Genomic DNA, 18,924 nt, shown 5'->3' with positions numbered 1-18,924 from the left:
TACTAACCTAGAAACACAGTAAAAGAATTCATTGTCTTTAAATTCCAGAAATCAAGATAACAGAATAGCATGTAATCCATAACAACTTGGCCCTATAATTTCTAAGCTACAGTCCAATTAAAACATTTAAGAAATAGAAACAATCTACATGTTCTTCTACCAGGTAAATATACCTGAGAAAGTTAAAGAAATAGGCTTTAAAATTCATAATCACAAGACCCTTCTACTTGGACATGAAGATGTGTCAGTGGCACCTCACAAGACACTAAGCAGCCTCCCACAGAATCTGTTTACTGCTCAGTTGTAGGTTACGATCCATCAGAGACAATATTTCACATCAACACCAAGCTCATTTGACCAAAAAAGCCTTTTTATATTCATTAGTATGTAAAAGTCACAGTACACAAATTTGGAAATGTTTAACTTGTCCTTAAATAATGAATATTATCTCTGTGTAAGCATTAAAAAAAAGGTCTGAGCAGTCAGCCCAATAATGGGGAAAAAGGACAACATTTTGACTAAAGTAAATATATGTTAAAATTATTACTGTTCTCATTGCCAAGAATTAACAAATAAATACAAATAAAAAATTGAAGTAGCAAAATTGCATCTACCATAATAATATCTCCAAGCAAAAGAATCAATCCAGAGCTTGAATGTAATTTGTGCTTTGTTTCTTAAAAAAATGCAGTGTTACTTTCAGGCATTTCTAAATGACTACATTTGGATTTCTTTTCATGACAGTTCATTTCTAATTCATCCTATGCAGATTATACACAGAACTAGAAGTTACTTCATTTTTTTTCTCAGTTCCTTAACTGTGTGAACCAAGGTCTTTTTATTTTGAACAGTGATTTATTGTCATTCTTATAATAAACAATACCAAATTCTCAAATTTTCACTTTAAGCATTTAAAATTTCAGATAACAGAATCAATAGTTAGTAACACCTTCTTTAATTTATAAATAGTCTAATTAAAAACACTAATGACTACCTGGCAATAGATTTGAACGAATCCATTTCCTACAGGGAATAAAAAACCATGCAAAATCCCCCCCAACACATGATCTTCTTTCTTATTTTGTATCTAAACTTGTAAAATGTGTATAAATACATGATCATTCTAAATAATACAAATCTTCCAAGGCATTTCTAAAGAAAATTACAGTTTTTGGTCTTAAGGAATAAGACTAAGATGTAAAAGAGGATGAAAACAGTGGAATCTGAGGGAGCAAGATTCCCACACACAAGGACGCTGTGGCTCATCAGTCAAGTTAGTGATTACAGGTCAGCATGTGATTTTCAAGGCAACTAAGAAATCAGAACACAGGTACTTCCTCTTCCTAGAGTTAACAATTATTTTTAAAATTCTATCCATAGAGGATTGTTGGGGTTTTTTTTTCAAAAGGTAACAAAGAAGAAATTGGAAGAGTTTCTATACCCAAATTCATACACACAACCAGTTAAGTGGACTACAGCTAGTTTTAGACTGCTCGGTGAAACAACTGTTGGTACCATCTGAGGCAGGTGTTACCCCAGAAGGTTCAAAACATGATCTGGTAAAACAAATACATGTTGTTATGCCTCAAACAACTAGGAAGCATTTTATTATTGTTCTAATACCATTTTTAATTTATCCCTAAGAGAACAGATCTCTAAGATGTTATAACTTAATGGTATACCTGAATCACTACTAGCAATAGAAGTTTAAATTCAAAACTGCTATGAAAGTAAATGCATCATTAGAAAAACTCAACCTTACTGTAAAAGGAGAGAGAACTTAGAGCTCAATACTACTGCCAAATGTATAGAGGCAGGACTTTTGCTTGTGGGAAGACAGAGGAGATAGATATACCAATCAAGACCAACCGGAATATAGAGCAGAGAATGAAAAATGTTTTTAAAAAAAAAAAAAAAAGGAGAAAGAAGAAAAATGGAGGAGAGCCAGGAAGCAAAAGAATTATTGGGTAATGAAAATAAAAATCATGAGGCATGTGCATACGGCTCTCTTTTCTCTGTCGTTTGTGTTCCTAAAAATTTACAATGTAAGTGGCATTTGGGTCGCACTAGCCGACAAGGGTGAGCTTTCTGATGGATAAAGATGAAGGATTTGGAGCTAATAAATTGTTTTGTTTGCTTTTAATTCATACCTGGAAGCCTTGAATCCTTGCTAAATATTCCAGCTGTTTTGAAGGTTGTACTGCAGGACAAGGGGGAGTAGGAGAACTTCCTTTTAACCCTATGGCTTCTGCCGTAGGAGATGTTCCATTCATAAGGAGTTCCCTGGCAATTGTGGCTGAACTATTCGAGGTGGGAGATATGCTGAAGAAAGAGCTGGAGGGTTGGTTCATATCTTTGGGTGACAAATAGCCTAGGGTAGTGCCAGAGATGACTTTGTGGCGGCTGGCTTCCATCTCTTGATAAACATCAGGAGACAAATGAAGAATTCCTTTAGGAGCTATAAATAAAATGAATGAACATTGTTATTACACTTAAAAATAAATGAAGTTAAAGCATTAACTCAATGATTTCCATTGCTGTAGTAATGAAACAATAAACACTGTCCATCAAGCATCTTCCTATTTGCAGAGGCAACTGCAATCTCCCCTTAGAGGCAAATGATGTATGTTTCAATATTCCTAAAATCAGAAGTTTAAAAATATCCTACAAAAGTGATTTCTGTGAAATGTGTATATGGTAGGAAAGCTGTGGAGGGACAAGGGAAAATGATATGTGGATATGCAATGGGAGATCAAATTAGGAATAGGCAATTTAATATTTTATGAGCTCATAAAAGAGACACAAAACCCCTAATATATGCAGCAGTTGAGACACAGCAGATAAAATGAAGACCGTGTCAGTCTAAATCTGAGGTACCAACTCAAGATATCTGGTAGCCTATTCATGCTCTCCTTTTTTAGACAGCACTAGCTCATCAACATATAAAAAAGTGACAGTGCATAATCTTTGCCCAACTGGCACTGTCTCCTGTCTTGGTTATCTCATTATGATAACCACCATCTACCCGCTCAGTTGTCCAAACTAAACTCCTGGCAACCATCTTCGATTTAGCCACAAACAATTAGTTACCATGTCCAATCTAGAATTTGTACCTTCACCCTCAAGTGCATCATAGTCCTAGCCAGGTAATGGATAGATTGTAGTATCAAAAGCAGTGAACTTGGGCTGTGCTATGCTGGTGGGATTGTAGACACATAAGAGAAACACTTTCCTTTGCTATCATTTGTCTCAGAGATGTTTCAAAGCACATTTCACACTGCTTGTTCCAATGGCTTTGGATCAGAGAGTAACAACTCATAAATCATAGTACCTTCCAAAATTATTGATAAATCACCACTTCTGGAGAATGAGAGACACAATTCCCTTATGCTTGCCCTTCCCTCTCCTGATACTAAGGCTTCTAATTAAAGACTACATTGCTTTTTTAAAGCAATTTTTTACTTTTCAATTATAGTTGACAAACAGTATTATATTACTTTTAGGTGTACAACATAGTAATTACACATTAATATAATTTACAAAGTGATCACTTCGGTAAATCTAGCACCCATCTGACACCATACATAGTTATTATTACATTATTGACTATATTCATCATGCTGCAATTTACATCCTGTGACTATAAGTGGTAATTTGTACCTCTTAATTCCTTCCTCTTTTTCACCCATCCCAAAATCTGCCTCCCCTCTGGCAACCATCAAAATATTCTCTGTATCTATGAGTTTGTTTCTGTTTTGTTATTTAGATTCCACACAAAGTGATATCATATAGTATTTGTCTTTCCCTCTCTGACTTATTTCACTGAGCATAACACCCTCTAGGTCCATCCATGCTGTCATAAAAGGTAGGATTTGATTCTTTTTTTGTGGCCAAGAATATTCTATATAATATTCTACACACACACACACAGCTTTTTTTAAGGGCAGGGGATTAAAAGAGGGGAAACCCAGAAAGTGCTTGATGTGGCATAGGTAAACATAACCTTCCTTCTTTCTCATCAGCTAAAGCACAGAAAGCATAAGTACCGGAGTATGAATGAGGCAAGAGGAAGTGGGTCATGGAAGGAGATGGTACAGACTCTGACACCATGCAGATCGTGGTCTAAGTCTCAGCTCTGCCCTTATTAGTGGTATAACTTTGTAAAAGTTGTCTAACTGCTCAAAAACCCAGGTTCCTCTAAAACAAGAATAGTCCTGCTGGTTACTATAAATATAAAATAAAATATATGTGATGTTCCCGGCAAAGTACCTGACATAGGCTAAGTATTCCTACAGCGATTTCAGTCCTTATCACCATTGTGTTTCCCAATGTATTTATTTCTTTATTTTTAATTATATCTCACTGTTTACTCTGTAACAGTTGTCCCAATTTTTCCCCTTTGCCCCCCTCCACCCAGCCACTGCCCCACTCTCTGTCAATCACCACACCATTGTCTATGACCATAGACATTTTCTTTAATTCTTTTTTTCTTTCTGCTGCTCTGCTTGCGTGTTTTTTTCTACCTTGTCTTCCAAAACACTAATTTGGTCCTCTGCTTCATCTAACCTACTGTTTATTCCCTCCAGTGTATTATTTATTTCAGATATTGCATTCTTTATTTCTGACTGGTCCTTTGTTATGGTTTCTATGTCATTTTTCACACTGATGAGTATCTTTATAATCATTATTCTAAACTCTCTGATAAATTGCCTGCCTCCATATCATCTAGATCTTCTTCTGGAGAATTCTCTTGTTCTTTCCTTTGGGGTTTGTTTGTCTTCCCATTTGGCTGGTTTGTACTTTCTGGCTTAGTTGTTAAACTAATCAGTGATATAGTCTCAAGTTGTAATCAGCAGCCCAGCTTAAGCACCAGAGGGTGGGACAGAGTAATTCCTACAAGCAGGGCTCCTGCTTACTCTCAGGCTTATGCTATCTGGAGGGGAGTATTCTGCCTGAGAAAGATGGTCTCTGCATTATGGAGAATGATTCAGCACATGCATCCTGGTAGCTGTTCCTTCCATTCTCAGCCTGGAGCCACCAATCCCAAACTTTCCTTAAGCGTCTCTAGTCCCCTCTGCCCTCCCTTTGCCTGAGCCCAGGGTAAGTGCTTGCAAACAAAAGTCTGTGCTTTGGTCGTTTAAGAGGCTGTCTGTGTTTCCAGCCATCTCTCCCTGGGAGACAGCACCCCTGCTGCTTCTCACAGTTGGATGTTATCTGGGCTCCTACCTGGCACTGGTACTATAAGCTAAGAAGACCAGCTTGGGATTTAGATCCCACTCTTCTCCGTGGGAACCCCTCGGCCACTCAAATATTTCTCCACATCTTCAGCTACGGCCTGTGGGAGCCCTGCCAGCCCTCTCACTCCTCCTTCACACTCCCTACCAGTTTCATTGTGGTTGAAATAGTCCATCCATGGTTATAAGTCTTCTCTCCAGCTAGTGTTCAGTTGGTTATTCAGGATGGTTTCTCTACAATTTAGTTGTAATTCTAATTGGTCCTGGGAAGAAGTTAGTGTAGAGTCATCTTATTCCTCTGCCATCTTGGATATCCTCATTTCCCAGTTTTTAACAACTTTAAAAATCACATATATTTTTTAAAACTACAAAGGTAAGGGTTATTGCACATTAGAATGATATGAAAAGATTTTGCCACCATCAGGAAACATAAAGTAAATAAAGTGAGTATCAGATACTAGGAAGAGGTGGATTTCACATTTATCAACAGAATTATCAGCGTAATGTATTTGCACCTGGTTGCCACTGGCAACTTTGGACTAAAGGAGACATAAAAACAAAAGATTTATTAAAACAAATTAAAAAAACAAAAGAAAAAAAACAGAACCACTTAGCCAAGTGGTTCTGTTGGATGTTGTTCAGGAAAGCGAAAGGCTGCCAGTATGATTCCTGGCCAGGGCACATGCCTCAGTTGTGGGTTCAGTCCCCAGGCAGGAAGTGGATGAGAGGCATCTGATATTTCTCTTTCACACTGATGTTTCTCTCACTCTTTTCTCCCTCTCTTCCCCCTACTCTCTCTCTCTCTCTCTCTCTCTCTCTCTCTCAAAAACAAACAAAAAAACCTCATCAAGAATCAATTTTTCCGGTTGTAAGGGGAATCAAGATGGCGGAGGAGTGAGTGGAAGTCACACTGACCTCCTCCCAGCACCAACCTGGAATTACAACTAAATTGTGAGGAAATCACCTGGAACACACAACTGAATAAGAGCGAGAGAGGAGCCTTGTAAGCTCAAAGACAGAAGAATCGCCTTTAGCACAATTTAAATGGTAAGGGTGTGGTAGAGACCTGAGAAGGCAGGCGGGGTGTCCACGAGCGGCAGCACCAGGAGGATATTGAAACGGCCAGTTGGATCCCACTGAGAAGAGCAGGGTCTAAACCAAAAGCGAGGATCCCTAGCCCACAGCACCAGAGACCAAAAAGTACACAGAGAACAGCCAGCTGCGAAAAGCGGCAGGGTTGCTCTCTGCCAGAGACAAGGGGCTGGAGACTCAGAGAACCATTTAAAGGGCCAATGCAAAATTTTTATTTGCAGCCACTTACCCTGGTCTCCAGCAAACGCGGGGGCAGAGTGGGCTAGAGACGCCTGAGAGATGGGAAAAGGAGGCTTTGGGGAGAGAACTGAGGGAAAAGCTGGCAGGATCTCGGTGCTGACTCCTCCCTCATGCGGCAGCAGCCACCTTGCTCAGGCAGAGACCACACCGCCAAGCGGCACCTGCATCAAAGGACCAGATAGCCCCGCCCCTAGGTGGGATTCCACCCTGCCCTGTGCTAAGTTGCCTGCTGTGTGCAGAGTGGCAGCCACAGACAGTAGATCCCTGGCTAAAGGGGGTGCAGAGAGACCTGGAGACACTTGAGGAGAGACTAGGGATGGAGGCTTTGGGGAGAGAATGGAGAGAGTAGTTGGTGGGATCCCAGTAGGGACTCCTCCCCCATACGTATTAGCATCAGAGGACCCAATAACCCCGCCCAAGGAGGGACTCGGCCCCACCCTCTGCGGTCTAAGGCAGCCTGCTGAGTGCAGAGTGACTGGATTAACAGCTGAAGGAGATAGCCACACACAGTAGATTACCGGATGTCTCAACAGACTGCCTAAGGTCAAACAGGGTTAACATCTGACATCATCAGAGGGTAGATCCAGAAAGTAAAAACTATATTTTATTGATGATGCTTTCACAGTTGTCTGAGTTTTTCCCTTTTGTCCTCTTCATCCCAGCCTCCACCCCCACTCTCTCAGGCACCCTGCACCATTGTCCATGTCCATGGGTCATGCATATGTGTTCTTTGGCTACTCTGTTCCCTATGCTGTATTTTACATCCTCTTAACTATTCGGGGACTACCTATTTGTACTTCTTAATCCCTTCACCTTTTCTGTCCAAACCTCCCAACCCGGCCCCCTCCCATCTGGCAACCATCAATAGATTAACAGCTGAAGGAGACAGCCACAAACAGTAGATTCCTGGAAGTCTCAAACAGACTGCGTAACGTCAGACAGGGATGACTGACATATGACATCATCAGAGACAGATCCAAAAGTAAAAACAGCGGACTCCTACCATAGAAGTTTACACCACAAAGTCAGGAAATCAAGACAGAACAACTTAGGAAGCAGAAGCAAAAGAGAAGAGTCTCACAAATAATGGGAAGACAAAGAAATACACCCCACTTGAAGGGAAAGGAGGAATCCACACAAAGAGAACTAAATGAAATAGAGGCAAGAAAACTATCAGATATTGCGTTCCAAACAACGGTTCTAAGGAAGCTCAATGAGCTCAGTGAACTCAGAGAGAATTACAAAAAACTACATGGAAACTATGAGGAATTTACTGCAAACTATATTGGCATGAAAAAGGATATAGAAACTATCAATAAGATACAAGAGGAAATGAAGAATATAATTTCTGAGTTGAAGAACACAGTGGAAGGAATCCAAAGCAGGCTTGATGAAGCAGAGGACCGAATCAGCAAGCTGGAGGACAAGGTAGAAAAAAACTCCCAGAAAGAGCAAGAAAATGAAAAAAGACTAAAATAAAATGAAGACGCATTGAGGGAAATGCAGGACATCCTGAAATGTAATAATATCCATATAGTAGGGATACCAGAAGGAGAAGAGGAGGAGCAAAGGATAGAGAACCTGTTTGAAAAATATGGAAAACTTCCCTAATTGGAGGACAGAAAAAGTCACACAAGCCCAGGAAGCACAGAGTCCCATTCAAAATGAACCCAATGAGGTCCACTCCAAGACACATCATCATTAAAATGGCAAATATCAAAGACAGACAAAGAATCCTAAAGCAAACAAGGGAGAAAGAGGTAGTAACATATAAGGGAGCCCCAATACAGCTAGCAGCTGACTCCTCAACAGAAACACTGCAAGCCAGAAGGGAATGGCAAGAAATATTCCACGTATTGAAAAGCAAAGGCCTGTAACCAAGACTGCTCTACCCAGTAAGGCTCTCAATTAAAATGGGAGGTGAAATAAGGAGTTTCCCCGACAAAAGAAGGCTATAAGACTACACCTTCACCAAGCCAGCACTGCAAAATATGCTAAAGGGACTGCTTTAAGATGAAGAAAAGGTTTCTATGAATACCCAGTTCCTTTCACAATTGTCAATATTGGTATTACCAATATTTTTAATACCCATTAATCTGATTGTGACAATGATGTGATTTTAATTGTTCCTTTATTATTTGTTGAAACTAAACCTGTTTTAGTATATTTCTTGCCTATTTCTATTATTTAAAAAAAAACTTTAAATAACTTTTTTGTATTGTTTATCCATTTATTGATTAAAGGTTTGTAGAACTTTTTTCCAAAAAAAAAAACCCATATTAACCATGTTTTAGATGTGTTGCAAATACTTTTCTATTCTATTCCTTGTCCTTTAACTTTTTTATATGTATATTACTATATAATTAAATGTTTAATATAGTCATATTGTTAATATTTACTTTATAGCTTCTGGGTTTGAATATTTTACTTCAGGTCATGAAAAGTATTAGTTCTATTTTCTTCTAAAACTCCTTAGATTCTACATATTGATTTTTAACTCACCTAAATCTTTCTTGTATAATGTGTGAAATAGGGCTCTGTATTTGTTTTATTTCAAGTAATAGTGGTCCATGCACTTTGTTTGTTGAATAAGCCTTATTTTACCCATGATTTGAAATATCAACTTAATCAAATATTGTCTCTAGAATGTTCATTATATTTCATTGATCTACTTCATTATTTCTGTACTGGTGTCATGTTGGTTTAATTGCTGAGACTTTATAGTGGTTTTAAATTTTTTTAATATTTTATAATTAACTTTGACATTTAAAAAAATAAATAAAATCAATCTGCATATAAGAAAAAAAGAGAGAGAGATGGATCTCCTACCTTTTGCGACAACATGGATGGAACTGGAGAATATTAAGCTAAGTGAAATAAGCCAGTTGATGAAAGACAAATACCATATGATCTCATCTATAAGTGGACTCTATTCAGCAAAATAAACTAACAAACAAAATAAACCACAGGCTCGGAAACATGGAGCAGACTGAAAGTGACCAGAGGGGATGGGGAAATAGGACACTGGTGGAAAGAAGGGGAAGGGACTAGACAAAGAACATGTGTGAATGACCCATGAACATGGATAACAGAGTGTGAATTGACTATGGGAGTGGAGGGTAGGGGTGGGATAGGTGGATGGGTGTAAAGGGGTAAAAATTGAGACAACTGTAATAAAATAAACATGATTTATAAATTTAAATAAATAAAAGAAACCATTAACCCTTAAAAAAGAATGCAATATCTAAAATAAATAATACACTGGAAGGAATAAACAGTAGTTTAGGTGAAGCAGAGGACAGAATCAGTGATTTGGAAAACAAGGTAGAAAAAAAACACCCTAGCAGAACGACAAAAAGAAAAAAAATAATTTTTAAAAAAATGAGGAGAGTTTAAGAAAGATTTTGGACAACATTAAGCTTAACAACATGTGCCTCATGGGAATACCATGAAAGAAGAGAGTGAGCAAGGGATCGGGAACTATTTAAAGAAATAATGGCCGAAAACATCCCTAATGTGGTGAAGGAACAAGACACACTAGTCTAGGACGCTCAGAGTCCCAAACAAGTTGGACCCAAAGAGGCCTCCACCCAGACACATCATAATTAAAATGACAAGGCTTGAAGACAAGGGGAGAATCCTAAAAGCCACAAGAGAAAAGCAGGAGGTTACCTACAAGGGAGCACCTATTAAACTCATCTGACTACTCAACAGAAACATTTCAGGCCAGAAGAAAAGGGAAACCAATCACAAGAAGAGGGGTGTGAAATATTCAAGGTGATGAAAAAAGCAAGTACCTACAACCAAGGCTACTTTACCCAGCAAGGCTATCATTTAAAATTGATAGGAGAAATGAGGAGCTTCCCAGACAATAAAAAGCTAAAGGAGTTGTTTACGACAAACGAGTACTGCAACAAATGTTAAAGGGTTTGCTTTAAGAGTAAGGAGGAGGAGAGGAAGTAGAAGTAGAATCGGAGGTAGAGAAGGGGAGGAAAAGAAGGGGAAAAACAGGGGGCGATGAGGAGGAGGAGAAAAGAGGAAAATAATATAAATATAAAATGGCACTACTTATGCACCAATAATCAAATGTAAATGGCTTAAAGCTCCCACCGAAAGACAAAGGGTAGCTGAATGGATAAGAAAACAAGACCTATATATATGCTGCTTCGAAGAGACCCATCTCACATTGAAAGATATACACAGACTAAAAGTAAAGGGATGGGAAAAGACATTTCATGCAAATGGAAAGGGAAAAAAAGCTGGGGTAGCAATACTTATATCTGACAAATTAGGCTTTAAAACCAAGGCTATAGTAAGAGACAAAGAAGGACACTTTTAATGCTAAAGGGAACAATCCAACAAGAGGATATAACCATAGTAAATATTTATGCACCCAAAACAGGTGCATCTAAATATGCTGAGCAAATCTTGATGGACATACATGGAGAGATTGACAGAAATACAGTCATAGTCCAGGATTTTAGCACCCCATTGGCTTCAATGGACAGATCTTCCACACAGAAAATCAACAAGGACTCAGCAGCCTTAAACAACACACTAGATCAAATGGATTCCATTGATATCTTCAGAGCACTTCACCCCAAAGCAGCAGAATATACATATTTTCAAGAGCACATGAAACATTTTCTCGGGTAGATCACATGTTAGGACACAAAACAAGTCTCAATAAATTTAAGAAGACTGAAATCATATCAAGTATCTCATCTTACAACTATGCTATGAAACTAGAAACCAATCACAAGAAGAACACTGAAAAACACACGAAAACATGGAAGCTAAATAAAATGACATTGAACAATGAATGGGTCAACAATGAGATCAAGTTGGAAATCAAGATATCTTGAAACAAATGAAAATGAGGACACAACAATCCAAAATCTGTAGGATACTGGGAAAGCAATCCTAAGGGGAATTTATGGCTTTACAGGCCGATCTCAAAAAACAAGAAAACACTCAAATAAACAATATAATTTCACACTTAAAGGAACTTGAAAAAGAACAACAAACAAAGCCCAAAGTGAGTAGAAGGAAGGAATAATAAAGATCAGAGCAGAAATAAACGAGTCTAAAAAAACAATACAAATGATCGATGAATCCAAGAACTTTGAAAAGATAAACAAGATTGATAAACCTTTAACCAGAATTATTAAGAAAAAAAGAGAAAGGCCCAAATAAATAAAATCAGATATGAAAGAGGAGAAATAGCAACTGAAACCAAAGAAATACAAAGGATTGTAAGAAAATATTATGAACAACTACATGCTAACAAACTGGACAACTTGAATGAAATGGATACATTCCTAGAAACATACAATCTTCCAAAAAGTAAATCAGGAAGAATCAGAGAATCTGAATAGACAGATTACACCTAATGAAATTGAAGGAATAATAAAAAAAACTCCCAACCAACAAAAGCCCTGGATTATATGGCTTCACAGATGAATTGTACCAAACATTCCAAGAAGAACTAACACCTCTCCTCAAACTATTTCGTAAAATTCAAGAGAAGGGAAGGCTCCCAAACTCATTTTACAAGGCTAGTATTATCCTAATTCCAAAGCCAGATAAAGACACTACAAAGAAAGAAATTATAGGCCAATATCTCTGACAAACATAGACGCTAAAATCCTTAACAAATTATTAGCAAACTGAATACAACAATGCATCAAAAAGATCTTACACCATGATCAAGTGGGACTTATTGTGGGAATGCAAGGTTGGTACCACATTTGCAAATCAATAAATGTGATTCACCACATAAACAAAATGAAAGATAAATGCACACGATCATATCAATAAATGCAGAAAAAGAATTTTATAAAATCTAGCACCGATTTATGATAAAAACTCTCAGCAACATGGGATTAGAGGGAACATAGCTAAACATAATAAAGGCCGTATATGACAAACCCACTTCCAGCTCATATTGTTAGGTAGCTGCTAGGAATGAGCAGCCAGAGGGGAAATAAAGGCAGGGCCCTCACCATTACACTCTGACAACTAACTTAATACAGGAGGCTAGGAGCAAACGAAGACATGTCTCGCCAATTAACCCAGCAGTCCTGAGCTCAGTTAGATAAGACTGCTAGGTTTCCTGAACATCACAAGCAGGAATAGTACAGGAAGGTGGGGGGTAGTCCTTAAGATTCTAACCTGGGAAAGGGAGCTTCTGTAACAATTTTACTAAGACAAAGAGCCTTTACTAACTGATAAAGAAAGCCTTTGAAGCTGTACATTATTCCCAAAATTTAGAAAAGGAGAAGGAAGGGTACCTAGAAGCTATCTAAGGTATGTAACTCCTGTACCCCAATATCCAGTGTAATTAGATTAGCTAAGTACCGACTTGTAGCCTTGGTCAAGTGTATAGAACTTACTAACAAACTTACTAACAACTTTTTCCTCTATATTTGGGGCATTTAGACTAGCTGGATGCCACTTGCAGCTTTGTACTTCTATGTATATCGTCAATAAACTTATCTCATTTCCACTATACGTGTTTATCTCTCACTTGAATTATTCTCTTGTGGGTGAGACAAGAACCAAGGCTGGGGAGAAAGGCCTCCTGTCTCCAGTATCTCTCTCTCCCCATCTGTAACAATAATTAATGGACAAAAATTGCAAGCATTCCCTTAAGGTCGGGAACAAGACAGGGATGTCCACTTTCCCCTCTCTTATTCAACTTAGTACTGGAAGTCTTAGCCACAGCAATCAGACAGGAAAAAGGAATAAAAGGCATTGGAAAAGAAATAGTAAAACTGTCATTATTTGCAGATGACATGATATTGTACGTAGAAAACCCCAAAATTTCCACCCAGAAACTACTAGAACTGATAAAGGAATTCAGCAAAGTAGCAAGATACAAAATTTATATCCAGAAATCAGTTGCATTTTTACATGCCAAAACAAACTAACAGAAATGGAACTTAAGAAAACAATCCCATTCACAATTGCTACAAAAAAATAAAATACCTAGGAGTAAACCTAACCAGGATATAAAAGACTTGTACTCAGAAAATTATAAAACACTGAAGAAAGAAATTGAAGAAGATGCAAATTAAGTGGAAGCATATACTGTGTTCCTGGATTGAAAGATTAGCATTATTAAAATGTTCATACTACCCTAAGCAATGGATTCAACACAGTTCTTAAGATTCCAATGATGCATTTCACAGAACTAGAACAAATATTTCCAAAATTTATATGGAAGCACAAAAGATCCAGCATAACAACAGCAATCCTGAGAAAGAAGAATAAAGTTGGAGGAATCACACTAACTACTATCCAACTATACTACAAGCCCATAGTGATCAAAACAACATGGTACTGGCATAAACACAGACAAACAGATCCATGGAACAGAACAGAAAGCCCAGAAATAAACTCACATCTTTATAGTCAATCGATATTCAGGAAGCAAGCACAAACAATGGCCTTAAGATAGTCTATTCAATAAATGGTGCTGGGAAAAATGAACAGAAACATGCAGAAAAATTAAACAAGACCACTTTCTTACACAACACACAAGAATAAACTGAAAAGGGACCAAAGACTTAAATGTTAGACCAGGAACCATAAAAATTCCAGAAGAAAACACAGGCAGCAAAATCTTGGATATTGCTCATAGCAGTATTTTATCAGATATATCTCCCCACACAAGGGAGACAAAAGAAAACATAAACCAATGGAACTACATCAAACTAAAAAGATTTTTTACAGCAAAGGAAATCATCAACAAAATAAAAAGACAAATCACAGAATGGAAAAATATATTTGCTGATATAGCTGATGAGGATATGGAGAAAGGGGAACCCTTTTGCACTATGGTGGGAATGCAGATTGACACAGCCACTCTGGAAAGCAGTATGGAGGTACCTCAAAACATGCCTTTTTGCCCAATGATACCAATTCTGGGAATATATCCCCAGAATTGGATTTGCCTTTTGACCCAATGATACCAATTCTGGGAATATATCCGAACGAACCCAAAATATTTTTAAAAGAACATAAGCGCCACTATTTTCATTGCATCATTATTTACAATCACCAAAATATGGAAGCAGCCCAAGTGTCCATCATAGACGAGTGGATAAAACAACTATGGGACATTTACACAATGGAATACTACTCAGCTGTAAAAAGGAAGAAAGGTTTTACTCTTTGTGACAGTTTGGATGGACCTGGAGAAAATTATGCTAAGTAAAATAAGCCAATCAGAGAAAGGAAAATACCACATGATGACTCATATGTGGAATCTAATGAACATACTGAACTAACAAGAATTGAGACAGATTCATAGATGGAGAGCAGGAGGACAGCTAGTAAGGGGGGCAGGGAGGAGGGAGATATTGAACAAAAAGGAAAAAGGACTCATGGGCATAGACAACAGTGCAGTGATTGCTGGAGGTAGGGGGTAATGGAAAGAAACACAATAAAGATTAAATTTTAAAAAACTGGAAAGGGGACAGCTGGTCTAAAAGCAGAAACTGAGGAAAGTATGAGCCACCAGAGCATGATTTATCTAATAGTAATTTTTAAATTTATTTATAAGAAAATCCATGAAATCTAGGTAAGGTCTGCAGTCTAGGTCACTGTATTGTACCAGTGTCAAGTTCTTAGTTTTGGTAATGTACTATAATTACATTGGTTTGGAAAAAAAAAATTGTTCATTGTTTTTCCATAAGATGACTCTAGTAGCATTTAGTTGTCTTTAACTTCATTCAAAACTATTTTGTTAGATTGTATTGTGACAGCTGTCATAATCAGCACGTATTAAAAAAATCAAAATTGGTGAATTTTGTGTAGCCATTTTAATACTGAAGGTGGAAGAAAATAAGCAACATGTTTGTCATATTATGCTTTATTATTTCAAGAAAGGTAAAAATGAAATTGAAATGCCAAAAAAAAAAAAAAAGATTTGTGCAGTGTATGAAGAAGGTGCTGTGACTGATCAAATGTGTCAAAAGTGGTTTACGAAGTTTGGTGCTGGAGATTTTTCGCTGGACAATGCTCCGTGGTTGGGTAGACCAGGTGACGCTGATAACAATCAAATCAAGACATTAACTGAGAACAGTCAGTATTGTACCACACAGGAGATAGCTGACATACTCAAAATATCAAAATCAATGAAGTTATTGGTAAAAGTAATAAATGTGTTTTTTATTTTACTGAAAAACTGTAAGAGGACTTTTTGACCAATGCAATAGATGTCATCACTGGGAGAAGCTGAATGATGGTTGCATGCAACTTCTCTGTACCATCTTCACAGTTTTAAAAACTTAACAAATCCCAATTCCAAAACAGCACTGTTATGCTGCTCTGGACCTCTCCCTCTGTACAGAGGCCCTAGACAAGGCAGTGTGGAGACATCAATGGAGCCATGGCCACCACCTAATATGCAATGCCTGGTCCCCAGGCTCTGGTCATGCTTGACCTTTAGTTACCTGAGTGAGCCTCATGACTGGGACTCTTTCTTTCCCAGGGAAGCTTGAGGCCATTTATCAGGTGAGAACACATGAGATCCAAGAAGGTGCTCAATGGACCACCATGGTTATCCTCCTGGAGCACAAGAACAGGCCATCCATCATCTCCATGACTTTTGGCTGCTAGGCTGACTAGATCTCAGAAATCTCCCCTTCCCACTGCCCTGGTTAAGATGCAATGGAACGGGGGTTACTTTCATGGGACACCACCTCTCCTTCCCCACAGAGCTCATTATCTACCTGGTCTTCCAGCCACAGCTGTTGAGTCCCTAATTCTGCCCAATTTTTAAGCGAAATATACACTCTTTAAAATGGAGACAAAAATCAAAATGCAAAATTTGAAGGAAACTCTACTGAAAATTAAGCTAAAAAATGGAAAAGTTGACAATGGGGGAGATTACGCATGTGTGGGCACAGGGGGTATAGGAGAAATCTCTAAATCTCCCTTAGAATTTTCTTATAAATCTAAAACTTTGCTACAACAAATTTTTTTAAATAGCAAATAAAAAAGGCTGACATTTGTCTTAACACAAAATGTAACAAAGAAAAAACAACATAGCAGAGCAGTAAATTTACTAGACTAGAACCACATTATCCGAGTTCAAGTTGAAGTGGCAGGTAGCCACTTAACGCTGTTTTCCTTGTCTGTGAAATGAATTAGACAAGAGGAACTTGAAAATTTCTTGCAGCTCTAAAAGTCTATAAATCATCTTAACACAAACCAGAAAGCTTGTAATAAAACAATACACTTGAATAACATCACCCCAAAAGCCCACTGTTTTTTTTAAATGAGCTATTATTAAAGATTTTTACATCTTAAGAAAAATCATTTAATACAGATGGCTGCTCCACTGTCAAAACAAACATTTCACATGCTTTCTCAGCCATTTTAGTGTTTTTACATGATGCCCCAAATATCAAACTGGTATCTGAAACAATAGACTGGACATTTTCCATGTTATGAAACATTCTTAAAAAATGACTCTAGTACGTGATATATGAAACATTCAAGAAATACATACTTAATTTCAGTGTAATTTATTTAAATTATGTTATTCACTTTTTCTTGATTTGCAGCTAAGTGACAGATCTACAAATAAATATGTTGTCTAGTAGGGGCAAATGCAAGCCTTGGTATCATAAAATGAGTACTCAAGTCTTCACTACATCCAACCCACTTGGTGTGATTAGGCAAGTTATAAAATCACCCAAGCCTCAATTTTCCAGTATCTAAAATGTAAGGCTGGACATTCTGCAACCTTCACACACTTCTGATTTTGTGTCTTGGTTTTCTTCTTCTATGCATATCATGTTTCAAATATTTGTCTTTCCGACAGACCACACCTATTTAGTAATGCTAAGTCTTCCTCTTTCTTCCACCAAAGTCTGCCAATCTGAGATTCAGAACAGCTTGAGATATGAATTTAGATACAATTCTACTCTGAAGCAAAGAAATCTAAGAATGAATGCACTATTTCTCTTAGGTTGAAATACCAATAATGACACATATTGTGATATCGAGTCCAGCAACAGTAAGCTGAGAACCAGAGGTCTACGAGGAAAAAGCGAAAACATTGTATTTTTTCCATTTGTTCAAATATTAAGCACTGACAGTGTCATGTACTGTGCTATATGATTTTTTAAAAGATTTTATTTATTATCTTTTAAACAGAGGGAAAGGGAGGGAGAAAGACTGATGTTGCACATCCCCAACTGAGGACCTGACCCACAACCCAGGCATGTGCCCTGACCAAGAATTGAACCAGTGACTTTTCAGTTCGCAAGTTAGCACTCAACCCACTGAGCCACACCAGCCAGGGCTATATGGTGTTTTTTAAAATCAAAAACAATTTATTATTTTTCCCAAATGACACATCCCATTTGTTTTTAGTTTTCACTCTTTTTTTTTTTTTTTTTACTTAGTGGTGATTAATCGTGTTTATCTTAATAGACTGAACATCTTTTTAAAATGAAACTTCAACTTTAAAAGCTTTATTAAAATCACCGATAATACCAAAAATAGCCCAATGCAGTCAATCAATACTTCCTGAATAAATTAAGGAATGAAGGCTACATCCATTATACACAGAAGGTTTAGGGAGACTGTTGCCGCTGTCTTCCTGGGCCTTAACAGCTTCCAACCACACAGGTTCCCTGTTGCTTCTTTTAGTTGATGCTTTGTCTACCCTTACTCTTCTTACCTCCCACGTTAATGGGATTTTTATATTTCCAATTACTTATACTCCATGTAGTACGAGCAGAAAGATCATGGCCCAAGAACTTCTTCATTCACAACTCTTTTAAACAAATAAAACTTTAAATATATGTTTAAACACAATAAAGACACGACAAAAGCTGATCCATTAATAAATAGATACAAAGAAGAGAGAAAGCCCAGAGAATAAAGCCAGATACATACAGAATATTAGTATCTGACAACAGGAAAGTTTCAATGCAGTGGAGATTAAATTTGATCCACACTTTCAGTACAAATTCTGGATGGATCACAGACTGATAGACAAAAAATAAAATTATAAAAGTTCTAGAAGTTAAAAGGATTTTTTCTAATCTCAGAGTTGGGAAGGCATTATTAAGATTACAAATGCTTAAAAAGACTATTTTAAAAAGCTGTTCACGTACATTAAAAAGGAAATCAAACTTTAGAAGAAAATTCCATCATAAACAAAGAAAAAAGAAAAATATTGGCAAGTCATATCATAAATGCACATACATACACTCCTATCAAATAAGGAAAAAAAGACCAACTATCTAATTTTAAAATGAGTAAGTTATAACTATGTCATTGACATAAAAAGTATAAAAAATGACTCAAATGTACAAAAATATACTCAATCTCA

General features: G+C 37.3%; 1 protein-coding gene across 1 annotated transcript in view; it reads right to left on the bottom strand.

Annotated features, from left to right (window-relative positions):
- STAU2 (staufen double-stranded RNA binding protein 2) overlaps positions 1-18,924 on the bottom strand; it is a 317,711-nt gene that overhangs the window by 142,370 nt on the left and 156,417 nt on the right. The window contains exon 14 of the mRNA XM_054595602.1: positions 2,151-2,458. Within this exon, the coding sequence (XP_054451577.1) occupies positions 2,151-2,458 (308 nt within the window). The remainder of the gene's footprint in view (positions 1-2,150; positions 2,459-18,924) is intronic.

This window comes from Pteronotus mesoamericanus, unplaced genomic scaffold (genome assembly GCF_021234165.1).
Source record: "Pteronotus mesoamericanus isolate MK-2021 breed Mesoamerican mustached bat unplaced genomic scaffold, CSHL_Meso_final scaffold_54, whole genome shotgun sequence".
NCBI lineage: Eukaryota > Metazoa > Chordata > Mammalia > Chiroptera > Mormoopidae > Pteronotus > Pteronotus mesoamericanus.
The sequence above is the reverse complement of the archived record's forward strand: the minus strand, read 5'-3'. Positions and strand labels throughout refer to the sequence as shown.